This window comes from Lepisosteus platostomus, chromosome 18 (assembly GCF_059453375.1).
Source record: "Lepisosteus platostomus isolate fLepPlt1 chromosome 18, fLepPlt1.hap1, whole genome shotgun sequence".
NCBI classification, from domain to species: domain Eukaryota; kingdom Metazoa; phylum Chordata; class Actinopteri; order Semionotiformes; family Lepisosteidae; genus Lepisosteus; species Lepisosteus platostomus.
This window is the reverse complement of record NC_142628.1, coordinates 15,387,100-15,412,313: the sequence shown is the minus strand read 5'-3', so window position 1 is coordinate 15,412,313 and position 25,214 is coordinate 15,387,100. Positions and strand designations below refer to the sequence as shown.

The window sequence follows — 25,214 nt, the reverse complement described above, 5'->3', positions numbered from 1 at the left end:
GCACTTATCCTGCCAGGCTGAGAATGATGAACTTCCTCTTATTGTTGAAGGAGCTATTCATACAGCCCTACTAGAAGCCCTTTGTGACTCTGTGAGAAGCATGGTGTGTTTTTGTGTGGGCTGGATGTTTTATAAACCTCCTGTTTTTCTAATAACGGCTCTCTAATTCCTCGGGGAAGGGCAGGGCGATCTTGTAAACCTAATTTGTTCTGCACTTATAAAGACAGGGAACTTTGGTTCAACTTTTTAAAGAATAGTTTCCTTTCAAAATTATATTAATTAGTTAAGGACGCACCGATCATGGTCCTGTTGGTTTCCATTTCTGCCGAGCTTAATTGCTTAATTGAAGCCTCCATTAAGCTTGCAAGTTGTCTGATGGGAAGCTAGCTGCCTGATTGGATTTTCTTTGACATGTTGGGACTTTTATGTTACAAACGAAAGGCAGTAGTTAGAAAGGAAGGTTCAACATGTTTAGGTCAGACGGCTCAGATGAATCCTGTTATTTTAAGTCGGTTAGGGGTTCGATTGTGTGTCTGAAGCTGGACTGGGACACAGACCAGCTGCTGAGGGTGGAGTTTCAGGACCAGGATTTGAGAGCTGAAGAAAGCAATGTTGGCAACTCTTAACAGCTTCATATACAGATGGACGTGTGTTAAGTGCAGCTCATCCCACCCTGGACCTCCCCGGCACCACCTCCGAAACTCTGCGCCCGCCGGCCGGCCTCCTCTCGCGAGCCGCCCTGGAGGTAACGGGTTCGAGTAGCACCTCGGCTTCCTTCTACATGTCCGCAATGTAGACGGAAGACTTCTGACTTCCGAGAGGTGTCCTACCACAGGGAAGAGACGGAAGAACGGGGGCGCGCACAAGCCGCCGCAATCAGCTCTCTCTTTACACTAAGGGTGGTGGGGGTCTGGAACGGCTGCCGAAGCATCTTTCAAGGGGGAGGCTGGATGAGATCCATGGGTCAGTGAGCCCCCAAGTATGACAAGGTCAAGGTGGGCTGAGTGGCCTCCTCTCCTACTGTAGGTAACCTGCCCTGTGCCCTTCTGAACAAAAGCAGGGAGCTCTCCTCCGTTCACCCAGGTGTGTTCACCTGGCCTTGAGCTGAGCGCCGCTGTCTGAACACTGTGCACATCTGCCATCCCTGGCCTTTGTTCCTAGATGGTTCCAGTGCACAATGACAGAATTAATTATTGAAAAGCACGCTGGAGTGTTTTATTTATGTGTGGAGCCCAGCATCGCACAACACACTTTCCCGAAGTATGCTAACGGAACAGTTAATTACAGCTCCGCTAGGGTGCGGCAGCCAGTATCAGCATTGTCACAGGTGGCAGATATCTTCAAGGAGGGCGGCATGTTGCCTATCTCTGCTTATCTTCAACCAGAGCTTTAATCAGCAACTGAAGTCACCAAGTCCAGTAACCGTCGTATGATTTTGTTTAACATCAGCGAAAGGAGGCCGGAGTGGAGCTGTTCAGGGGTTAGTGTTTGTCACGGTTATTGACAGTATCCAGCTCTTTTCTGTGGAGGATAATGCGACGGCGCGTTCCAACAGGACAGAAGGGGAAGGATGAGGTTAAAGGTTGTGTGTTAGAATAAATTCCTCTAGATGGTGAAGCATGTTGGTACTGTAGGACCAGTAGGTCCTATTATGGACTTGTGTTTCTTCCAGAACTGAGTGTCCAGGATCTGTATTTGTTCTGGAAATGCACAAATGGTCCTAACTGAAGAAAAGCAGGAAAAAGCAGCAGACCTGGCACTCCCTGGGTATATAGTAGGAACACATAAGGCTCTGTTGTACCTGATCATGGGAAATGGGACTATTGGGTATTTCTCAGAGAGATGGGTGTGGCAGAGGGGTGCCCCATGGAGCAGTGGTCTCGGGGTCCTGGATTTGTAACCGGAAGGATGTGGGTTCAAATCCCAGGTGAGAATCTGCTGTTGTGTCCTTCAGCAGGAGTTCTTCACCTGGATTGCTCTAGTAAAATGCTGTTGTAGGAATGGCTGTAAATGTGTATTATTGTGGATAATTAACTAAACAAACATGCAAGAGCTGTAGCCAGTCGATCCTGGTGCTTTTTCTCAATGCTGACATAGCTTTGCACATGGTCACTTCTTTACACCAAGGGTGGTGGGGGTCTGGAACGAGATCCCCGGCCAGGCTGTTGAAGCCGGTGCCCTGCATTCTGTCAAGAAGCAGTTGGATGTGATTCTTAGATCACTCTGCTGCGGATTAACCAAACAAGCTAGAAAAGCTTCGTGGCCTTCTGTCAAGTGTAACCTTGAGGGTGTTGTAAAACGTTGTCACTCGCTGTCTGCAAGGTCACCTGTTCAGATAGCGTGCAGTTGGCCCCGACACGTTCTTCAGAGGACTGATGTGGGCTGTGTGCTGCTCTCAGAAGAAGAGCCCGGTACTGCTTCTCCGCTGTTTATATAAAGCTCAGCCTTGCTGTGCTGGAGCTTCTGTGCTTGGCACAGCTGACCTTAGCTCGCAGCCAAAACACACACTCTCTGCCTCACAGAGATTGTGGCTCTGAGGCACAGCCAAGAAGAGTCTCATCCGTGTTTATGCCTGCTGTGAGTGGGCAGGGCAGGCTCTGCGCTCAAGACCTTTTATGTCCGCAGTGGAAAAGAGGGAATTTACAGTTTGGTTTCCACCATGCGACTGAATCGGAGCCAGGATCAGCGTTAACAGCCTTGTTCCACTCGAGCTCGAACAGGCCGTCTTCTCTTTCCCAGATGCACTTCGCTGCCAATAAAGTTAATTGCACCTGAAGTGAACCCCCCCCTCCTTGTGCAGAAGAGCACATGATGAGCAGCTCTGCAGCATGCAGTGCAGGTCACAAACAAGAGCTCAATGCCGGAGCTGCGCACTAGCACTGCCTGCCCTCTCAGACACCACGGCATGACTCAGTGCTGGAATTCATGCCGTGTCTGTGACTTCCAGGAGTTTGGAGCTGGGAAGTGTTTAGCCAAGCTCTTTTCCTTTTTTATTTCTGAAATCAGCTGTTTGCTGTCTGGGACAAAGCCGGTTCTTGTCTTCGCTGTCTGCCGAGTCACTCTGCTACAGAGAGCCTCACGGGGCAGGGGGCCAGCTTTCCTGCTCTGGGAGATGCACGTGTTGTCTTGCAAAAAACAGTTCTTCTTTCTTAATTCCTGGAATGCGGCACAGGATTGGGAGTTGTGTCTATGCAGAAAGGGAGAGAGAGAGGCTCTGCACTCATTGCAGTGCAGACCCTGCACTACTGTGTCTGTATCGCAGTGAGCGCTCCAGAAATGAGGTTTTGATCCAAGCTGCAGAGGGAAGGATGCAGCTGGGCGGGGTACTGTAGATCCATCTGGAATCCATGTGCGGTGCCACTGTTCAGTCGGCTGCCAGTGGAATTCTGGGAAATGTAGTCTTGTTCAGCTCAAACTGTGACTTACACTTTGAAGTGCAGATGATCAAACCATCGGTTGCCAAATTCAGTCCCAAGTGAAATCTCAGCACTGGCCCTTACAAACAGCCGCCTGTAGAAACTTCGGGCCATCATGTACTTGAAAATTGAGCTTGGAGAGCAGGCTGGGGTTTTAAGTGAATCTGCACCCTAATTTGTTATATTATAATAACGTCGTATGCAATGTTTTATGTATAGTGTGGTTTTTACTTCAAGTTTTAACCTTATGATCCACAGAATCTTGCAAAATGCTTTGTTGTTTATGGACCACGAGCAAAAGCAAACCCTCCTAAAAAAAAGGTAGAGTATCAGAGCACACAAAGAGCTGTGGAAGAAACCATAAGGGCATTGAGTAACGGGTTCGAGTAGCACCTCAGCCTCCTTCTACATGTACGCGATGTAGACAGAAGACTTCTGACTTCCGAGAGGTGTCCTACCACAGGGAAGAAACTGAAGAACTGGGGCGCGCACAAGCCGCCGCAACAAGCTCTCTCTTTACACCAAGGGTGGTGGGGGTCTGGAACAGCTGCCGAAGCGTCTTTCAAGGGGGCGGCTGGATGAGAACCATGGGTCAGTGAGCCACCTAGTACGGAAAGCTCAAGGTGGGCTGAGTGGCCTCCTCCCATAGTTCCCCTGTCTTATGCCCTTCTGCACACAAGGCCATGTTGTTGGAACCGACATCCTGGAGCCTTTCATGAAACGACCTCCTCCTCACCCCTCTCTAACCCCTTGCACTTTTCTCTCCTGAAGATGGGATAATCACGCTGACGGGATTCCGGATGACCCTGCTGCCAGGTACCCGTTGTCTGTGGCGTCCAGGCCCTCTCTCTCCGTCCCCCCTGTAGTTGTTGTGGTTGGCGTCTGCCCACTTCCTGCTCCCGACTTCCCCTCGTGCTGCCTTCGCTGTCGGCGCCCCCCGGGGGGCCCGCGCGGTGCCGTCTCTCTGTCCCCGTCGCCCCCCCCGTTCGGTGTGTGCGTGCGTGTGCTGGCGCGCGCCCGTGTGTGTTGCCCTTTATCTGCCCCCCCCACATCGCATCCTGCTGGTTACCGTGTGTCTCGAAAAGGCTCTGTCTTGTCTGCGGCATCGGGAATATTACAGTCCCGGATTCAGCCTCTGTCCCGGGTCCTGGTGTGGCAGGTTTGGGAAATGGGGTCCGTGCTTACATGTGGAGCTTTAGGGTTTGTTGTCTCTCCTGCCAGCCCGATAGCTGCTTCTTCATTTTTCTGTGACCACTTGCTCTGGCCCGTCCACGTCTGTTCCTCCAACAGCGGAGAGCTTTTCTTTTTCATCTGCTTTACAGTGTTTGTTTGTGGAACTATGGTTGACTACAGGGCGGAGCAGTGGCTCTGTGGCTCAGGATCTGCGCCTGTGGCTGGGAGGTTGCCGGTTCAAATCCCACAGCTGGCAGAGGAATCCTACTCTGTTGGGCCCCTGAGCAAGGCCCTTAACCCCAACTGCTCCAGGGGTGCTGTAAAATGGCTGACCCTGCGCCCTGACCCCAGGTCCTCTCCCTGTCCGTGTGTCTCATGGAGAGCAAGCTGGGGTCTGTGAAAAGATAATTCCTAATGCAAGAAATGGTAAAGGGTTAATAAAGTGATGTTGTTATTATTACTTATATTAAAAGTGCTTTGGAAATATGAAAGCCAATAATATTGAAGAATTCAGCCCCCTGTGGCTCTTGGTTTCAATCCTGCAAAGACATAAGGCAACACGATTAGCGGGCGTTTTAGGCTGGCTCTGAATTTCTCCTCCAAATCAGCTTTATCCGAGAACTAGCTGTTGCTGCCTGCCATGCTTGAACCGCAGAAGTCGGCAGGGAGAAAGATTGCGAGATCCTAAGATGTGACTGGTTCTGCTAAACCGTCCCGGCCAGCACAAGCGTCTTGTGTCATTCCGAACCCACTGGGAATTCAGCTGTGCAGCTCTCTCCCTGTCGGTGCTAAATATAGCCCTTGTGCCGACGTCAGTTTTGATTTAATTTGAGCTTGAAAGCCGACAGTTGTCTCCTGCTTGGAAGCATGAATGCCAACTAAGTACAGAGTACTGAAGATAATCCCCAAAGTATACGTTGCTCATATTTTACTGCATTAAACATTTCATATGTCTGGAAATCTTCACTCCTGTCTGAGTGGAACTGAAACCGGGAGCAAGTGTAATATTTCACCGACAGTGGGGGAATTCAATCACTGCACTTTGGGTGTGCCAGTGGCTTAGTTTTGAAACACAATTTAAGGCTATTTTGTTTGTATTTCTTATTTGAAGCAAGAGGAGTCCATTGAAAACCAAGTCTCGTTGGCAGTGCTAACCTGGAGGCCCACTGACACCACTGTGTGTTAATGAGAACAGTCTGAGCGACGTTCCCTGCTCAAGGGTGTCACAGCAGCAGGCCAGCTGGGATTCGAACTTGCAACCCTCCTGTCCAGAGCCCAGCCCTCTGGGGCCTGCCGGTGTTTAGGTCTGGTGAAGACACTGCCTCCATCAGCAGCTCCACTCTGCTGATGATGGAGAGAAAAGTCGGGCTCGACCTGCCGCTTCCTAGCAGACAGCCTGGCGATGGTGATGGAATCACAGCTGAGTGCCCTCTGAGGCAACTGTTCACTTCCCAGCCGCACTGGTAGAGGATGCTGCACAGCACGTCTCTAACAAATCTGGGAGGCCGGTCAGCTCCTAGAATGCATTCCCAGTGTATCCATGCTTTGCTTTGCCACTTGTTAGGAAGTACTGACTCAGAAGGAAGGAATTCTCTTCCGTGAAAGCGTGGCCAGTTGCATCCGGGGCTGCCCACACAAGTATCTCAGCTGGACACGGAGATGAGCAGGAGGCCCGAGTCTTGTCAGGAGCCTTCGATGGCCCAGGATCGTAAACTTCTCTGTATAGAAGATGGGTTTTCCTCTAGCACGGCTCTCGGCAGAAGGGGGACTTTGGGACGCAGGGTTTGTTTCAATCTGTTTTCTCACCTCCGTGACAGAGATTTGTTTTTCCTCTCGGGCTGCCCTTTTACAGCAAGCACAGTCGCCGTGACTCAGAACACCGATGCAGGGTTGAAATTCAGGCAGCAGAGCTGAGCTGTACAGGAAGCAGTCGCCAGCTCTCAGGAAGCTATGTGATGATAAAAAGATGAAGATAATGAGCCGGGTCCCAGATGTGTCGGGCGGTTGTGTGTGTGTGTGTTCTAACTGGCTGTGTCTCTCTTGCAGGGGAAGACAACAATGGTCACAGTGTCATCTCCACCTCCACCAAGGACTCCCAGCTCCCGGGAATTCCAGAGGTAGGAAACGAGCAGCACACTGACTGCAGTCCTGTTCCATTCCTTTTCCAGGTGAACCGGCTTCCTGTTGTGAAATTTCAGAAATGCATTATTTTCATGAAGAGTTTTGCAATTACATTCTTGGTGTGTTTTTTTTTACCTGAAGTCATTCAGCTTTTGTCAATGCATTTTCCCAGACGTGTCAATTCTTAAAAAAAGAGTCATTGAGCCACTTCAACAACACCCAGCACAGGGTCGGAGGAGGGAGTGCTGGGAAATGTAGTTTTGTTCAGCTCAGACCTTGACCCATGCTCTGAAGTGCAGAAGATCAAACCGCTGTGGACAAACTCAGTCCCATGTGAAATCTCAGCACTGGCCCTTACAAACAGCCGATGGTAGACACTTTGGGCCATCATGTACTTGAAAATTGAGCTTGGAGAGCAGGCTGGGGTTTTAAGTGAATCTGGACCAGAATTTGTTATATTATAAAGACATCTTATGTTATGTATTAGGTATAGTGTGGTATTAACTTCATGTTTTAGCCTTATGATCTACAGCATCTTGCAAAATGCTTTGTTGTTCGTGGGCCACGAGCATGAGTGTGTAGGAGCAAAAACAAAATCTCTTTAAAGGAAGGTAGGGTATCTATGACATGAAGTGATTCAGTGAGCGTCAATACATTTTTCCAGACGTATCAATTCTTGAAACATCGAGCTGATTCTTCAACTGCAAAAACAAGGTCAGGAAGAAGTGGTGCTCGAGATGAATTCAATTCTGGGCTGTCACAGTACCTACCCCCCCGCGCCCACTGGTGCCCGTGGTCAGGGCCGAGAGCCGCCGGGTGCTTATGAGTCACTTCCTCTCCCCCTCCCGTGCCCTCAGCGGCGGTCGCTGTCAGCACTTCCTGTCCTCCACCCTCCTCTCCCACACCCCCTCCCTCCATCTGCACAGCGACTACAGCGCCTGCCTGCTCTGTCAGCAGCTCGGCTGAGCGCTACACAGCAGTGGCAAAGGAGGCAGGAGCTGGGGAAGAGACTGGTCTTTCTGTAATCATCATCATCATCATCATCATAATAATATTAATTCCTTACACTTAGCGCTTTTCTGGACACCCCACTCAGAGCTCTTTACAGGTCATGGGGATCCCCTCCACCCCCACCAGTGTGCAGCCCCACCTGGATGATGCTCCAGTCCTCTCACACACACCAGCTCTCAGTGGGGAGGAGAGCAGAGTGATGAAGCCAGTTCAGAGAGGGGGGTTATTAGGAGGCCATGACTGGTAAAGGCCAGGGGGAAATTTGGCCAGGACGCTGGGGTAACACCCCCACTCTTTTCGAGAGACACCCTGGGATTTTTAATGACCACAGAGAGTCAGGACCTCAGTTTTACATTTCATCTGAAGGACGGCGCCTGTTTACAGTACAGTGTCCCCGTCACTATACTGGGGCATTAGGACCCACACAGACTGCAGGGTGAGCGCCCCCTGCTGGCCCCACTAACACCTCTTCCAGCAGCAGCCTCAGCTTTCCCAGGAGTCTCCCATCCAGGTACTGACCAGGCTCACACTGCTGAGCTCCAGTGGGGCTGCCGGCTGGGAGCTGCAGGGCGATATGACTGCTGGCTGTGCAGCCTCTCCTGTCCCTCCCAGGCTGGGACTCTACAGCGCACAGAGTACACAGACACAGCCCTGCCTGAGGGTAGCTCGTAGTGTTTTCAAACTAAGGGACTTTAAAGTAGGTTTGTTGCACAGTGAGGACAGTGCTCTAAACCAAAAGTTTGACTATGATCTATTAAGGCTCTGTTCTGGTTGTTTTGGTTTAGATTGTGGTGCTTATCTGATATCAATTAACCGAACACTAGTAGAGTAAATTTGCTGGTTGCTTGTAGGGTTTAGACTCCCAGTAATAGGCTTTTACAGCAAGCAGTCTCTGGGCCTGACTGAGGGAGAACTGCCCTTTGAATGCTCTCACTGTGGGATGGGCAGATGATCACAGTCTGGCCATAAGCAAGAATTGATCAATTATCAAATGATCAATTATCAAATTATTAGATTGCCATTCTGGCTGAATCAAAAGATTCCAGCTGATATTTAGCAATGACATTAGCTGATATTGTACTTTTATTTTATTGGTCTGTAAGGCACTGTACTTTTCAGTGGTGATATTTCTATAATGTATTGCCTGCTTTTTTATATCGTATAGTGATATCGGCTGTAATGTAGTGTAGTTGTAGTTCTGCAGTGATATTAGTCTTTCAAGTTCTGAATTGCTGTTATAATTCTGACAAAGTGATATTTCTATATCGTCTGCATTGCGGTCAGATTTCAGTAGTGACATTGATCTGTGATGCACTGCCTTGAAGCTAGCATTCATTTACAGTATGATATTAATTCATAATGTGCTTTCCAGAGGTCAGCAGACTATAAGACTTCAGATGTACATGGTCAGCAAGTCAGTCAATAAGACAGCCCAGACTCTTTCTAAATCCATGCCAGAGAAGCTAGGTAGGATAAGAAGCTGCACGGATGTCTGTGCACAAGGACAGGAGGTCCTTACTGGCCCTGCTGGCTCACTCAAGTTAATTGGTTCACAGGTGTTGCCAAGATTTAGGGCGATCTATTGAATTTGCAGGGGTGTCCTGTTTTTTCTCCAATGGTGTTTCAAGAAAAAGATGAGCTTCCTTGAACTCCATCAGTGGGGAAACTGGGGGTTTTACGCTGTGATGGGTGTCTCCCTTCAGTGCCTCCTGCTCTGAACACTCATCGGCCCCTGTGCAATCGAGCTGCTATTTCATTTTCTTCTGCCGATCTTGTGCAATAATAAAGCTTTTTTGTGTGTGTGTGTGTGTCACGCACGAGGCATCGTGGTTTAACTCCTCCGAGCTGCCACCGAACTGGTCCCCCCCCGCGCTAACCCCCCTGTCTCTCTCTCGCCTGCCTCTCCACGCTTAACCCTGTAGAGCTTAAGCGCCACCGAGTCGGCCTGCCTCCTCTCCAGCCTGCCAGGGGTAAGGGGCTGCTGTGCATACTCCTGTGTGTCCGCGTGCGTGCTCTCGTCTTCGATCTCGTCCCGTGGTCTGTGTGTTAACGCTCCTCACCGCCCCTGCACCAGCGGGACGTGTGTTTGTGTGTGTGCTGATGGCTTGATGTTGCAGTGTCCTTCTTGGCTTTGGTGACTAGTATGCTGGGGAGTGTGGGCGGAGCCGATGCCCAGACTCCTCCCCCTCCAGGACGTGTGTCCGTAATCTTGTCTGCACTCCTTCGGGAGAGCTGGGATAACGGGAGTGTCTCCCTCCATCTCTCTCTCATTCCTCCCGTTATCAGGCCATTGGTCGAGTGCCCTGATCCGACGCTGTTTACAGAACGAATTATGAACTGGGGCTGCAAAGCATAGTGGGTCTCTGGACTCGTGCGTGGCGGGTTGTGGGTTCGGGTCCCTGCTGCAGACACTGCTAATTCTGGGTCTGGCATGGAGATGACCTGCTAATTCAAGTAATTCCTAAAAATCTCTATCACAATAATTACATTTCACATGGGAACTTACAGTCCTTTCTGTATATGGACCTAAAAATTAAAAGCGTTGTGTGAGGGAGGAGAGGGAAAGGCTGGGGATTGATCCAGTGTGTGAGGGAGGAGAGGGAACGACTGGGGATTGATCCAGTGTGTGAGGGAGGAGAGGGAACGACTGGGGATTGATCCAGTGTGTAGGGAGGAGAGGGAACGACTGGGGATTGATCCAGTGTGTGAGGGAGGAGAGGGAACGACTGGGGATTGATCCAGTGTGTGAGGGAGGAGAGGGAAAGGCTGGGGATTGATCCGGTGTGTGAGGGAGGAGAGGGAAAGGCTGGGGATTGATCCAGTGTGTGAGGGAGGAGAGGGAACGACTGGGGATTGATCCAGTGTGTGAGGGAGGAGAGGGAAAGGCTGGGGATTGATCCAGTGTGTGAGGGAGGAGAGGGAACGACTGGGGATTGATCCAGTGTGTGAGGGAGGAGAGGGAAAGGCTGGGGATTGATCCAGTGTGTGAGGGAGGAGAGGGAACGACTGGGGATTGATCCAGTGTGTGAGGGAGGAGAGGGAACGACTGGGGATTGATCCAGTGTGTGAGGGAGGAGAGGGAACGACTGGGGATTGATCCAGTGTGTGAGGGAGGAGAGGGAACGACTGGGGATTGATCCAGTGTGTGAGGGAAGTGAGAAAACGACTGGGGATTGATCCAGTGTGTGAGGGAGGAGAGGGAACGACTGGGGATTGATCCGGTGTGTGAGGGAGGAGAGGGAACGACTGGGGATTGATCCGGTGTGTGAGGGAGGAGAGGGAACGACTGGGGATTGATCCAGTGTGTAGGGAGGAGAGGGAACGACTGGGGATTGATCCAGTGTGTGAGGGAGGAGAGGGAAAGGCTGGGGATTGATCCGGTGTGTGAGGGAGGAGAGGGAAAGGCTGGGGATTGATCCAGTGTGTGAGGGAGGAGAGGGAAAGGCTGGGGATTGATCCAGTGTGTGAGGGAGGAGAGGGAACGACTGGGGATTGATCCAGTGTGTGAGGGAGGAGAGGGAACGACTGGGGATTGATCCAGTGTGTGAGGAAGGAGAGGGAAAGGCTGGGGATTGATCCGGTGTGTGAGGAAGGAGAGGGAAAGGCTGGGGATTGATCCAGTGTGTGAGGGAGGAGAGGGAAAGGCTGGGGATTGATCCAGTGTGTGAGGGAGGAGAGGGAACGACTGGGGATTGATCCGGTGTGTGAGGAAGGAGAGGGAAAGGCTGGGGATTGATCCAGTGTGTGAGGGAGGAGAGGGAACGACTGGGGATTGATCCAGTGTGTAGGGAGGAGAGGAAACGACTGGGGATTGATCCAGTGTGTGAGGGAGGAGAGGGAACGACTGGGGATTGATCCAGTGTGTGAGGGAGGAGAGGGAACGACTGGGGATTGATCCGGTGTGTGAGGGAGGAGAGGGAACGACTGGGGATTGATCCAGTGTGTGAGGGAGGAGAGGGAACGACTGGGGATTGATCCAGTGTGTAGGGAGGAGAGGGAACGACTGGGGATTGATCCAGTGTGTGAGGGAGGAGAGGGAAAGGCTGGGGATTGATCCGGTGTGTGAGGGAGGAGAGGGAACGACTGGGGATTGATCCAGTGTGTGAGGAAGGAGAGGGAACGACTGGGGATTGATCCAGTGTGTGAGGGAGGAGAGGGAACGACTGGGGATTGATCCAGTGTGTGAGGGAGGAGAGGGAACGACTGGGGATTGATCCGGTGTGTGAGGGAGGAGAGGGAACGACTGGGGATTGATCCGGTGTGTGAGGGAGGAGAGGGAAAGGCTGGGGATTGATCCGGTGTGTGAGGAAGGAGAGGGAAAGGCTGGGGATTGATCCAGTGTGTGAGGGAGGAGAGGAAACGACTGGGGATTGATCCAGTGTGTGAGGGAGGAGAGGGAACGACTGGGGATTGATCCGGTGTGTGAGGGAGGAGAGGGAAAGGCTGGGGATTGATCCGGTGTGTGAGGAAGGAGAGGGAAAGGCTGGGGATTGATCCGGTGTGTGAGGGAGGAGAGGGAAAGGCTGGGGATTGATCCAGTGTGTGAGGGAGGAGAGGGAACGACAGGGGATTGATCCAGTGTGTAGGGAGGAGAGGGAACGACTGGGGATTGATCCAGTGTGTGAGGGAGGAGAGGGAACGACTGGGGATTGATCCGGTGTGTGAGGGAGGAGAGGGAAAGGCTGGGGATTGATCCAGTGTGTGAGGGAGGAGAGGGAAAGGCTAGGGATTGATCCAGTGTGTGAGGGAGGAGAGGGAAAGGCTGGGGATTGATCCGGTGTGTGAGGGAGGAGAGGGAACGACTGGGGATTGATCCAGTGTGTGAGGGAGGAGAGGGAACGACTGGGGATTGATCCAGTGTGTGAGGGAGGAGAGGGAACGACTGGGGATTGATCCAGTGTGTGAGGGAGGAAAGGGAAAGGCTGGGGATTGATCAGGTGTGTGAGGGAGGAGAGGGAAAGGCTGGGGATTGATCCGGTGTGTGAGGGAGGAGAGGGAACGGCTAGGGATTGATCCGGTGTGTGAGGAAGGAGAGGGAAAGGCTGGGGATTGATCCGGTGTGTGAGGGAGGAGAGGGAACGGCTAGGGATTGATCCGGTGTGTGAGGAAGGAGAGGGAAAGGCTGGGGATTGATCCGGTGTGTGAGGGAGGAGAGGGAAAGGCTGGGGATTGATCCGGTGTGTGAGGGAGGAGAGGGAACGACTGGGGATTGATCCGGTGTGTGAGGGAGGAGAGGGAAAGGCTGGGGATTGATCCAGTGTGTGAGGGAGGAGAGGGAACGACTGGGGATTGATCCAGTGTGTGAGGGAGGAGAGGGAACGACTGGGGATTGATCCAGTGTGTGAGGGAGGAGAGGGAACGACTGGGGATTGATCCGGTGTGTGAGGGAGGAGAGGGAACGACTGGGGATTGATCCAGTGTGTGAGGGAGGAGAGGGAACGACTGGGGATTGATCCGGTGTGTGAGGGAGGAGAGGGAAAGGCTGGGGATTGATCCGGTGTGTGAGGGAGGAGAGGGAACGACTGGGGATTGATCCAGTGTGTGAGGGAGGAGAGGGAACGACTGGGGATTGATCCAGTGTGTGAGGGAGGAGAGGGAACGACTGGGGATTGATCCAGTGTGTGAGGGAGGAGAGGGAACGACTGGGGATTGATCCAGTGTGTGAGGGAGGAGAGGGAACGACTGGGGATTGATCCGGTGTGTGAGGGAGGAGAGGGAAAGGCTGGGGATTGATCCGGTGTGTGAGGGAGGAGAGGGAACGACTGGGGATTGATCCAGTGTGTGAGGGAGGAGAGGGAAAGGCTGGGGATTGATCCGGTGTGTGAGGGAGGAGAGGGAACGACTGGGGATTGATCCAGTGTGTGAGGGAGGAGAGGGAACGACTGGGGATTGATCCAGTGTGTGAGGGAGGAGAGGAAATGACTGGGGATTGATCCAGTGTGTGAGGGAGGAGAGGGAAAGGCTGGGGATTGATCCAGTGTGTGAGGGAGGAGAGGGAACGACTGGGGATTGCTTCAGGAGATGGGTGGTGGTTCAGCAGATGACAGGTGAGAGTCCATGGAGGGTGAGCCTGGGCCTGTACGCGTGCGTGCTGTTCAGCTCCTGCCCGGCCTGACCCCCCCTCCTCCACGTGTTGCGCTCGTGTGTGAGCACGTCCTCTTCAGGAGAGGGGCCACGGTGCTGGAGATCAGGCCACACGTGTTGCGGGCTGTTTAAAGTGCACACAGCTGAAGAGAAAATGTCCTCGCATCCGATTTCCCCAGTACTGTAAAGAACTGCCAGGTTCGTTAATTGCATGGGTGCTGCTCGGCTCTTTAATTTGTCCAGTGTCTTGTGTGGCTTAACAACATGTGTCGAGTTTCCTGTGATGTCTGTCCTGAGTACAATTTGTCTTTTCGTCTGTGCAGTGGTCTGTACTGCTGGAGAATGAATTCTTGGGGGGGGGGGCTTCAGACTCCAGCCTGTGGGAGAAATGGGTGTTTTCCTGTTCGTTTCGCTGATTAAAGACTCCCCTCCACAGCAGTGAAGTGAGCGTCTCAGCTCCATCACTATGCTTCCTCTGAGAGAACTGGTGCATCATGGGTGTGTTAGAGGAGAGCTGCTCACATTAATGCAGGCTAAAGTTCCTGGACGGCCTCATGTGTGTTAGGTCTTCTCTTATACTGAGAAGCCAGTTGAACAGTTAGCCTAGCTAGTTTTTAAATTAGACATGTATATAAGATTTTTCTTAAGATCTTTTACAGTTGATTACAGGACATTTACTTAATGGAACGTGCAGTTACCTGTAAATCTCAGAGCTCCAAGTGTTACAGTTATTCAGCTAATTAATTAGATCAACTACGTACCTAAAAGCTCAGGTGAACCAGGAGACGGCAGTCCCTAAAGGAGCTACTTGAGAGTCCCGCAATAGTGGCTTAGAGATGAGGGAGTCCATTAAGCTGTGTCTTTGCTTGGAAGCCTGCTCTTCCTCTTTGGAAAAAGGTACAAAAGAACAACTTCCAGTGTATCTGGGGAATAATGTAGGTCATGAAAACAAACTCAGCTGTGAAGAGTTGTTGCTGTGAGGTGGTGTAGGCTGATCACAGAGCCCTTCCATATTGAAATGCACAGCCTTTCCCTGAAGACTGTACAGTACGTGTGTGAATGGTACAATACCAGGCACAAGATCGAGCAGACACAAACACAGCAGCACAGGTTCCTCATGCAGACTTTGTGCAAGAGGCAGACGATGCTTACAGACAGGAAGCAGCAGTGCGGCAGGAAAACCGAACGCTCTCACTGTCTTCATGCACTCATGTGGGTTAGGGTTGCCAGGCGATTTCGGAGAGAGGGAGCATTTCAAGATGTTTCCACCCTGGGGGGGTTGTTTCCAGTAGATAGTAGTACAGATCCTGCTGAGCACTCTGATCTCCCGGTCGCTGTGGTCCGACTGCTGCACTTTGAGATGACAGGACTCTGCTCTCTGGTCTGGTTAATAAATGACTGGTTTCCACAGCCAGACTGTTGACAGTTCCCTTTTTATCTTCTCTGAAACTGGTGTCATAAAATGGGTCAGTTCCACTGTGGGGAAATGACACTACCAGCCTGTGGAGAAACAGATCAAGTTCCATGGCAGCTGTATCGTCTGTTCCAGCACCTCAGGTGTTGCAAGTCCCTCAGCAAACTGGACTGAGAAAGATGCTCTGTTTTCCTAAATGTTCCGCACCTGGTGCTGGGTTAGACGAGAGGCGGTAGCTGGTAAAAGCCGAAGTGGCTCGGACTGCTCTGCCATGGGATCTGCTGTCTGCCTCTCGGGCCGGGGGTGCTGTCTGCTCCTCTCACTCTCTGATGGTTGCTCCGCAGATTTGGAAGAAGAGGGCGCAGTTTCTGAAGTTTCGCTCCAGGGTACGGTACGGTACAGCACAGGCTGTTGAGGCATGGTCTGACGTCGTCATGTTGGAATGTCATCATGCTGCAATGGTTACTGCTCTGATGTCAGCGAGACTTTGGAGTGACACTAAAATGGTTCCGGTCTGATGTCATCACACTAAAAGGGTACTGGTCTGATGTCATCACACCAGAATGGTTCTGGTCTGATGTCATCACGCTAAAATAGTATTGGTCTGATGTCTTCATGCTAGAACGGTTACTGCTCTGATGTGATCACACTAAAATGGTACTGCTCTGATGTCATCACATCGAAATGGTTCTGGTCTGATGTCATCACGCAAAAATAGTATTGGTCTAATGTCATCACATTGGAATGGTTCTGGTCTGATGTCATCATGCTGGAATGGTTACTGCTCTGATTTTATCACACTAAAATGGTACTGGTCTGATGTCATCACATCGGAATGGTACTGGTCTGATGTCATCTGCCTGCAGGCTTGAAACACCTCTCACCTGCTTCGTGTGGACGCGGCAGTGCCCTCCATTTTGGGACAGAGGGAAAAAGGGACTGGGGGACCTCACGTCCCTGGCAAAGTGCCGTGGGGTACAGAAAGAAAGGAGCCACAGAACAGCTCTGAAAAACAACCCAGAGAGCCCCCAGACTCAGGACGGCCATCTTGAACGGTCACGGTGTAAACACCTCATGGCTGTGAAAACTGCAGCTTTCTTTCTGAAGTCTTCGTGTAAAGTTAGGGGCAGGTGTCTGCACACTTGGAAAGTAATGCAACTCCCCACACACACTCATGAACACACACCCACACATCTTTCCCCAATTCTCGTGTGTGTGTTTTTTCAATTTCCTCCTATTCAAGTCGATGAAAGCGCTTTTCAATAGCAGGCAGCTGCACGCCTTGCCTCTAAATGAGGCGCGTGCCCATGTGTTTCTCAGCCCATGTGTTTCAGCTGTAACAAAAACACCTGCCTCTCAGGAAGCTTTTCCATTTGCACCTTTAATTGTTTCTCGTGCTTTTGGAGGTGAGACGGAAAAACAGAGGATAAAAACATGTTTTTTTCTCTCACTCACTTGGCCAGGAGAGGCACGGGTTTAAAAGAAATAAAAATAACGTGATTATAAAAAAGCAAAACCCTATCACCGTCCTGTGCTGGGGTGCGTGACAGAGGCACGTGGACTCCGAGCTGAACCTCACCTGGGCTGGAGGCTTTCATGTGGTTCCAATTTGGGTGCTCGATTCCATGTGCTTTTTGGGGCGTTTTCTGCCCAATTTCTGTGCAGTTTCTGCCGTCGAGCACGCACAACGTTTTGACCGACAACACAGCAACAATAAAAAAAAAGGACTTTAAAAAGATTGACCAAAAACAAAGGGGAAACTCCAGAAACGGAAAATAAAATAAAAAATTGTTGCCGTTCCTGTTCCCACCCAGTAGGTGTCGCTGCAGAGCAGTCACGGGCCAGATGTGAGGGTTCCTCCTCTTGTCTCCCTCCAGCTAAATGTGTTTCCTGATGACTTTAAATTTAGGACAGGTTAAAAACAGGGGGCGCTGTCCTTTGGTTGGGCAGCTGTAGGTTTTGGGGGAGGGGGAGGGGGGTCCCACAATGGCTTCCAGATGGGCAATGAGAGGGCGCACGGTCCCAGAGGCAGGCGGGGCTGTGCAGCAGTGCCACCTGGGCCGTCTGCCAGGCACCGATCACTCACCACCAACTAGAGACTGCGCCCACCCCAACTCTGCAACTCGGAGGCAAGGCTTCAGAGTGACAGGCCCTGCGTTTCAAACCTGCCGTGCCAGAGCTTTCATTTAACGCGAGGTGTGCCCTGCCTACAGAGCTTTAACCCGCTTGCCTCCAGAGCGCTCTGGATGAAGTTCTTTCTCGCTTTCTGGGAATGTTTATCGTGCAAAAAGGCTCTGTTTTTTTCCAGCTTGTGTGATGGCCTGTGTCCCTGACAAGCTCTGTCCTTCATCTCCGAACTAACTAAGGCAGGCTGTGATGAAGAGGGTGCACACAGGGCAGAGTGTGTGGCACTGCTTGAGGTGCAGATGTGCCTCCGCTGTGATGTAATTACAGATTAGGTTTCTAAACCCCACCGTGAGGGACAGCGCTAACCTGGAATCAGCCAGCGGGATAACTGGAGAGCGAGAGGAAACATAATTATCCAGGTTCGAGGTGGGACTGTGTATGCCAGTCAAATAAAGGAGTGGGTCGCGTATATATAGCTCTTGACTGGCAGATCCTTTCTCTGTGCCCTGCAATTAAGGGCCAGCTGCTGCTGGAAGCTCAGGGAGACACCCCTGTGGTTAGTGGAGCTGCAGGGCTGCCCAGGCCAGGAGGGCTGTGTTCTATTTTGGGCACAGGGTGGAGAGAGGGGTGTGTGTGGGGGGGGAGGGGGTGCTCTGGAGTGCGGGAGTTTGCTGGAACTCTCCAGTTTCCACGGATTTCCAGGAGCTCATCTGCGGAATAAAAGTTTATTTCTGTCGCCGTGCTTCTCCACCCCTCCCACACACACACACTGTCTTTGTCCCACTGACCCACACAGCTGGGCCTGGACTGGTCGGATACCGCTCGTCGTCGTGTTTCGGCCTCCACGCTTTCGCGCTGAAGACGAGCTGGAGTGTGCTCAAATACGCCAGGAAACATCTCGCCCACCCCCCCCGAAACAGCACACACATTCCCTGCTTCAGTCTCCACACAGGACCCAGGGTGTTGCCAGAATGACATGACGCAAATTATAATAATAATAACCCCTTACACTTACAGAGCACTTTTCTGGACACTCCACTCAAAGCGCTTCACAGGTACTGGGGATCCCCTCCACCCCCACCAGTTGCTCTCCGGCCCGCATGGCTGGGGGTGTGCTGGGGTAGGTGCAGAGAAACGGGCCAGCCCTCGGTGGGGGGGGTCCTGAGCACGGTGATCAGAGGCGAGCTGCCTGCCTGCCGGAGACCCTGCTGCACCACCTGATGGAGCCCATTGCCTGGCTGGCTCATTAGTTAATGCCCTGGAAGGCAGCCCGGGGCTACAAGTCCTAGCATGCAAAACAAACAGATCCTTACACATCGGAGAGGTTACTGTAGATGCTTCTTGCACAACGGTGACCCTCGGGGATATCGCTGCTGATCAGTGTGGCTCTCCTGCTACAACAGGGAAGACGTCAAGCTGGAGATGGTCTCCTCTGTCAGTTTCCTCCTGTCCTGTAAATACTGGGTCTGCAGCAGGAGATTGAAGTTTGATGCCTTAAACCAACTGTTCTTAGCTGGGATCTGGAGTGGATTGATATGATAATAATCATTGCTAACACTTATGGAGCGCATTTTCTGGACACCCCACTCAGAGCTCTGTACAGGTCATGGGGATCCCCTCCACCCCCACCAGTGTGCAGCCCCACCTGGATGATGCTCCAGTCCTCTCACACACACCAGCTCTCAGTGGGGAGGAGAGCAGAGTGATGAAGCCAGTTCAGAGATGGGGGTTATTAGGAGGCCATGACTGGTAAAGGCCAGGGGGAAATTTGGCCAGGACACTGGGGTAACACCCCTACTCTTCTCGAGAGACACCCTGGGATTTTTAATGACCACAGAGAGTTGGGACCTCAGTTTTACATCTCATCTGAAGGACGGTGCCTTTTTTACAGTATAGTGTCCCCGTCACTATACTGGGGCATTAGGACCCACACAGACCGCAGGGTGAGCGCCCCCTGCTGGCCCCACTAACACCTCTTCCAGCAGCAGCCTCAGCTTTCCCAGGAGTCTCCCATCCAGGTACTGACCAGGCTCACACTGCTGAGCTTCAGTGGGGCTGCCAGCAGTGAGCCGTGGGGCGACATGAAAACCTAGACAGACCCAAGCCTTAACAGTAGTAATAAGATATCTTTCAAAAAGAAAGCTTTCTGGATGTGGTCTGGGGTATTTGAATAGAAACTGTGGCTGCAAAAAGGCGATCAGAGAGCCTGATTTCTCTCTTGATAATTTCAGAGTCTCCATGGAGCAAACAAGGCAAGTCTGGGGGAGCTTTTTGTTTCTCACTCTTGAGAGAAGGGGTGTGGGTTTTCTGGCTACAGAGACGAGCGCAGCTCAGGGCACATCTCCAGCATGGTGCAGCGGGGCTGGCTTGCATGGGCACCACCGGGGCAGCCTGGCAGGAGGCCGAGCTCGCAGTGGGCTTCTGCTGCCTCTGAGGATGAGGCGCCCGGTGCTGCGGGTCTTCGGTTTCTCTCTGTCTGCTGTGTGGCGTTTCTCACGGGCATGACCCACCGAGCCCCCCGCCGGGGGGGGACCCCGAATTGGGTGAAACAGGCTGGGGTGGGGGCGCATGCTGCTGGCAGGTTCCCCAGAGATGGTGTTTCCTATGGGGAAGCACCCTGGCGTCTGGGGGTGCCTGACGGGGGTCCTCTGCCTGTCTGTGTCCTGCAGATCGACGGGCAGCACCAGAGCAAGGACTCGGTCTTCTTCCGGGACGGTGTGCGCAGGATCGACTTCGTGCTGTCCTACCTGGATGACCACACCAAAGATGGGGAGAAGAAGCAGGTGAGCCCCGATATCAACCATCCACACAGAATGGTTCTCCCAGCCTTTTGGCATCTGACGTGCATGGAAAAATACTCATACACACTTCTGTACTGAATGCACAATAAATTGTGGCTGTCAGAATCACAAAACTGCTTCTAAACCAAGCCCTTCAGTCCTTAAACTTCCATTCTCATAGAACAAACGGCGAATTCAAATAGGAATGTTCGACTACCAGTAACCTGAAATTATCCTGTTTCCTGACTTTCTTCTCGATGGCAGATGTATACAGTCACCTAACTGTTGACAACACTACTGAAAGGCAAATCCTGTGCAAATGCTGAGGATGACAGCCTGATAATGACAGGACAAACTGATCACACCTCGTTGAGGTGTTTGCAATGAACGCCTCTTCAGAATGCTACTCGAGTCTTTTGAATTTGGGACTGGTTTGAGCCCTTCCTTATTGACTTCGTCACACAGGGAGTGGCTCAGTAAATGAACCTGTGTTGAAATGTGAAGGTACAACACCGTGTTGTGTCGGCTTCTGGCGGCCTCATATCATCTCTGCCTCGAACTGACCTTTAACCTTCACCCCTCTTTGTGGTTCTCCCAAAGATGTCAAGAGCTGTGAAAGTCAGTTGAGAAGAGCTGTGAGTATATATATTCCCGAGTTTGACCTGTGTGCGTTGCTGATTTAGGTTGCCAGCCTCATAAGTATCTCTGTCTGGCTGTAACAGGTCCAGGAAACGTGTTCTTCCTGTGAAATGACTGGCTCTGCTCTGAAGCGCTGAGAGCCTGACAGTTCATCTTGTCCTCACCTTGGGCTCAGCACTGATTCTTGCACTGTCTTCTGAAATGCCTCCGGTACACCAGACACTACAAAACACACACACACTCTCTCACACTCTCTCACACTCCTACTGGCCCCACTAACACCTTTTCCAGCAGCAACCTTAGTTTTTCCCAGGAGTCTCCCATCCAGGTACTGACCAGGCTCACCAGGATATTACCAGGCTCACCCTGACCAGGGCAATATGGCTGCTGGCAGGGATGTGGCTGGCTGTGTGCATCTATCTCATGAGGAGCCCTGTTTCATTCTGCCTTGTTTTCGTTTCTCCAGGAGAGGAGGAAGGAGTATGAGAGCAATCTGCAGAAGGCCGGACTGGAGCTGGAGACGGAAGACAAGAGTGTAAGTGGAATTGCTGGATGGGTGTGGATGCACACCGTCGCCCAGGAGCTCCCTCTGGTGGTTGTTCTGTGGCTGTGCACTCAGAGGCCTGTCTTCCATGTCGACTGATGTACTGAAGTAGTAGCCTAAGCAGAGAGAGAGAGTGTCTTTATTATCCCCATGGGGGGGGGGACTTGTTTTACAGCAACAGTGTTGGCGTACAGACGGACAGAAGGAAAAAACCCAACAGGAACAACACTATACATTCATATTTGCATAGAAGGTCAAGTGTTAAGTAACGATATGGTTACAGGTATGAATGAGACTGCAATATTTCCAGTGTGATCTGTTAAAAGCCTTTGACACAGCCCGTGAAAGTTTGCTCATTTCACCCTTGACTGCTTAATTTGCTTTGCTTTGATGATCGTTTACTAAAAGACACGTAACGAAAGGTGTTAACCCTGGATAATTGGAGAACATTTTCCATCTCTCCACTCTCCCCATAACACTCCAGGTGTTCAGAGTTTCTAAGATGTTGTTATTCTTAATTTATTTGGCTAACAATGCAACTTAACATTTGTACCTAATTATACAGCCTTATGTTTTACTGGAACGATCTGAGTTTCCAAGTGGGCACACTGCTAAATCTCGACGTTCCAGAGTCCAGACCCTGACCCTTGCTCCCTAGGCTAACATACTCCAATAATTCAGTTGGATTATTGATCAGTCAGTTCACTGCTATTTATGCACAGGCCAGTGATACACGCCATCATCGGTTTAGATCCTGCAGGATGTGAGATATATATGTGCAGTGTGAGGTCGAGACATACGTCTCTGTCGATGTTATTGGCTGGTCTGATCCATGTCAAAGAGGTGCAGTGGCCACAAAGATACATCTGTGAAGGAGATGCAGAGGTCTAAGTGGTGCAGTTGTCAGGGGAGTGCAGTTGCCAGGGAGAGACGAAGCAGTCAGGGGGGTGCAGTTATCAGCGAGAGGTGCAGCTATCAAGGAGGTGCAGTTGTCAGGGAGGTGCAACTGCCAGGGAGATGCAAGTGTCAGGGAGGCACAGCTGTCCGGGAGGTGCAATTGTCGGGAAGAGGTGCAGTTGTCAGGGGAGTGCAGTTGTCAGGGAGAGACGAAGCTGTCAGGGAGGTGCAGTCGTTAGGAAGAGACGCAGCTATCAGGGAGGTGTAGCTCTCCAGGAGGTGCAGTTGTCTGGGAGGTGCAGATGTGAATGGGGATGCAGAGAGCCCCAGGTTTCAAGAGCAGACACATGATCCCGTTGGTGTCTGCCTCACACCTGCAGGAGTCCGAAGATGGGAAGACGTATTTCCTGAAGGTGCACGCCCCCTGGGAGGTGCTGGCCACCTACGCAGAGGTGCTGAAGATCAAGGTGCCCTTCAAGCAGAACGACATCCCCAACTCCCGCGAGATCCCCCTGCAGTGGCTCTTCAAGCCCTTCCGCCTGCCCGACGAGGTGATGAACCCCGAGCCCGACTACTTCACGTCCCCCTTCGAGAAGGACAAGCCCGACTTCTTCCTCATCGACAACAAGGACACCTTCTTCCCCCCGTCCACGCGCAACAGGATTGTGAGTGCAGGGCTCCAGGGGAGGGGCAGGGACGGGGAGTGGGTGTGGGCGGGGCATTGGGTGGGGTTTTGCTGGGGTGCTGGTGGGTGGGACATGGGTGGGTGTGGGCGGGGCGGGGCTGGGTGGAGCACTAATTGGGCAGCTGTGGGTGGGACATGGGGCGTGTGCATGTGGCAGAGTTAAAGTCATTGAGTGGTTACTGGTCTGGGAAAATCCCTAGATCAGTAAAGGGACTGGGAGAGGAGGGGTGGAAATGGAGAGCAGAAACACCCACAGCCCCTTAGGACCAGGGCTGGGGTCCCCAGATGTGTCCTGGGTGTCTGACTGCGGGTGTCTCCCTCCCCTCCCTCCAGGTGTACTACATCCTGTCGCGCTGCCCCTACTGGAAGGAGGACACGAGAGACAAGAAGGGAATCAAGCGACTCCTGAGCAACGGCACCTATACCTCCGCCTACGCTCTGCACGATGTAGGGCCACCTGCACCCGCTTAGTCACTCGTTTACACACTCACTCATTCACCTGCTCACTCATTCACCTGCTCACTCATTCACACACTCACTCATTCATCTGTTCACTCATTCACCTGTTCACTCATTCACACACTCATTCACTTGCTCACTCATTCACCTGTTCACTCATTCACTTGCTCACTCATTCACACACTCACTCATTCACTTGCTCACTCATTCACCTGTTCACTCATTCACACACTCACTCATTCACCTGTTCACTCATTTACACACTCACTCATTCACCTGTTCACTCATTCACACACTCACTCATTCACTTGCTCACTCATTCACCTGCTCACTCATTCACACACTCACTCATTCACCTGTTCACTCATTCACACACTCACTCATTCACACACTCACTCATTCACTTGCTCACTCATTCACCTGTTCACTCATTCACTTGCTCACTCATTCACACACTCACTCATTCACACACTCACTCATTCACTTGCTCACTCATTCACCTGTTCACTCATTCACTTGCTCACTCATTCACCTGCTCCCTCATTCACTTGTTCACTCATTCACACACTCACTCATTCACACACTCACTCATTCACTTGCTCACTCATTCACCTGTTCACTCATTCACATACTCACTCATTCACTTGCTCACTCATTCACCTGCTCACTCATTCACACACTCACTCATTCACCTGCTCACTCATTCACTCACTCATTCACATTGTCATTCATGCACGTGATCACTCATTCTTGTGCCCAGTCATTCACCTACTTACTCATTCACTTGCTCACTCAAAGACTGAGCCACGGGTTTCGAACGTTGACCCACGGCTGCTGTAAAATTCCTGCCCTTCTCACTGAAGACATGTCCCACTTGTCTCTGTCCCGCCTAGTGCCGGTACTGGGTCAGGGCCAAGGACCCCAACTGTGAGAGCGAGAGGTTCACGCTGTACAAGGAGTGGGCCCGCTTCCTGTGCTTCTACAAGGAGCAGCCACTCAATCTCATCCGGTGAGGGCGGGAGTCGGGGTCTGGCCTGGGGCGGGAGTCGGGGTCTGGCCTGGGGCAGGAGTCGGGGTCTGGCCTGGGGCAGGAGTCAGGGTCCGGCCTGGGGCGGGAGTCAGGGTCTGGCCAGGCTGAGGACACTGTATTCCTGGGGCAGGAGTCAGGGTCTGGCCTGGGGCAGGAGTCAGGGTCTGGCCTGGGGCGGGAGTCGGGGTCTGGCCTGGCTGAGGACACTGTCTGTATGCCTGGGGCAGGAGTCAGGGTCTGGCCTGGGGCGGGAGTCGGGGTCTGGCCTGGGGCGGGAGTCAGGGTCTGGCCTGGGGCGGGAGTCAGGGTCTGGCCAGGCTGAGGACACTGTCTGTATTCCTGGGGCAGGAGTCAGGGTCTGGCCTGGGGCAGGAGTCAGGGTCTGGCCTGGCTGAGGACACTGTCTGTATGCCTGGGGCAGGAGTCAGGGTCTGGCCTGGGGCGGGAGTCGGGGTCTGGCCTGGGGCGGGAGTCAGGGTCTGGCCTGGGGCGGGAGTCAGGGTCTGGCCAGGCTGAGGACACTGTCTGTATTCCTGGGGCAGGAGTCAGGGTCTGGCCTGGGGCAGGAGTCAGGGTCTGGCCTGGCTGAGGACACTGTCTGTATGCCTGGGGCAGGAGTCAGAGTCTGGCCAGGCTGAGGACACTGTCTGTATTCCTGGGGCAGGAGTCAGGGTCTGGCCTGGGGCGGGAGTCAGGGTCTGGCCAGGCTGAGGACACTGTATTCCTGGGGCAGGAGTCAGGGTCTGGCCTGGGGCAGGAGTCAGGGTCTGGCCTGGGGCGGGAGTCAGGGTCTGGCCTGGCTGAGGACACTGTATTCCTAGGGCAGGAGTCAGG

At 52.3% G+C, this 25,214-nt stretch overlaps 1 protein-coding gene across 7 annotated transcripts in view; it reads left to right on the top strand.

Moving 5' to 3' along the window:
* The window catches only part of ano5a (anoctamin 5a), a 52,594-nt gene that overhangs the window by 8,334 nt on the left and 19,046 nt on the right, over window positions 1-25,214 (top strand). For 2 of the 7 annotated variants that reach the window (XM_088611903.1, XM_088611904.1), the window contains exons 2-9: window positions 4,188-4,232; window positions 6,636-6,706; window positions 9,644-9,691; window positions 20,016-20,129; window positions 21,232-21,300; window positions 22,587-22,871; window positions 23,225-23,338; window positions 24,244-24,359. In XM_088611903.1, the coding sequence (XP_088468029.1) occupies window positions 4,188-4,232; window positions 6,636-6,706; window positions 9,644-9,691; window positions 20,016-20,129; window positions 21,232-21,300; window positions 22,587-22,871; window positions 23,225-23,338; window positions 24,244-24,359 (862 nt within the window). Of the gene's footprint in view, window positions 1-4,187; window positions 4,233-6,635; window positions 6,707-9,643; window positions 9,692-15,563; window positions 15,606-20,015; window positions 20,130-21,231; window positions 21,301-22,586; window positions 22,872-23,224; window positions 23,339-24,243; window positions 24,360-25,214 lie in introns of all 7 variants that reach the window. The other 5 variants (XM_088611905.1, XM_088611908.1, XM_088611906.1 and 2 more) reach the window with 5 other exon arrangements.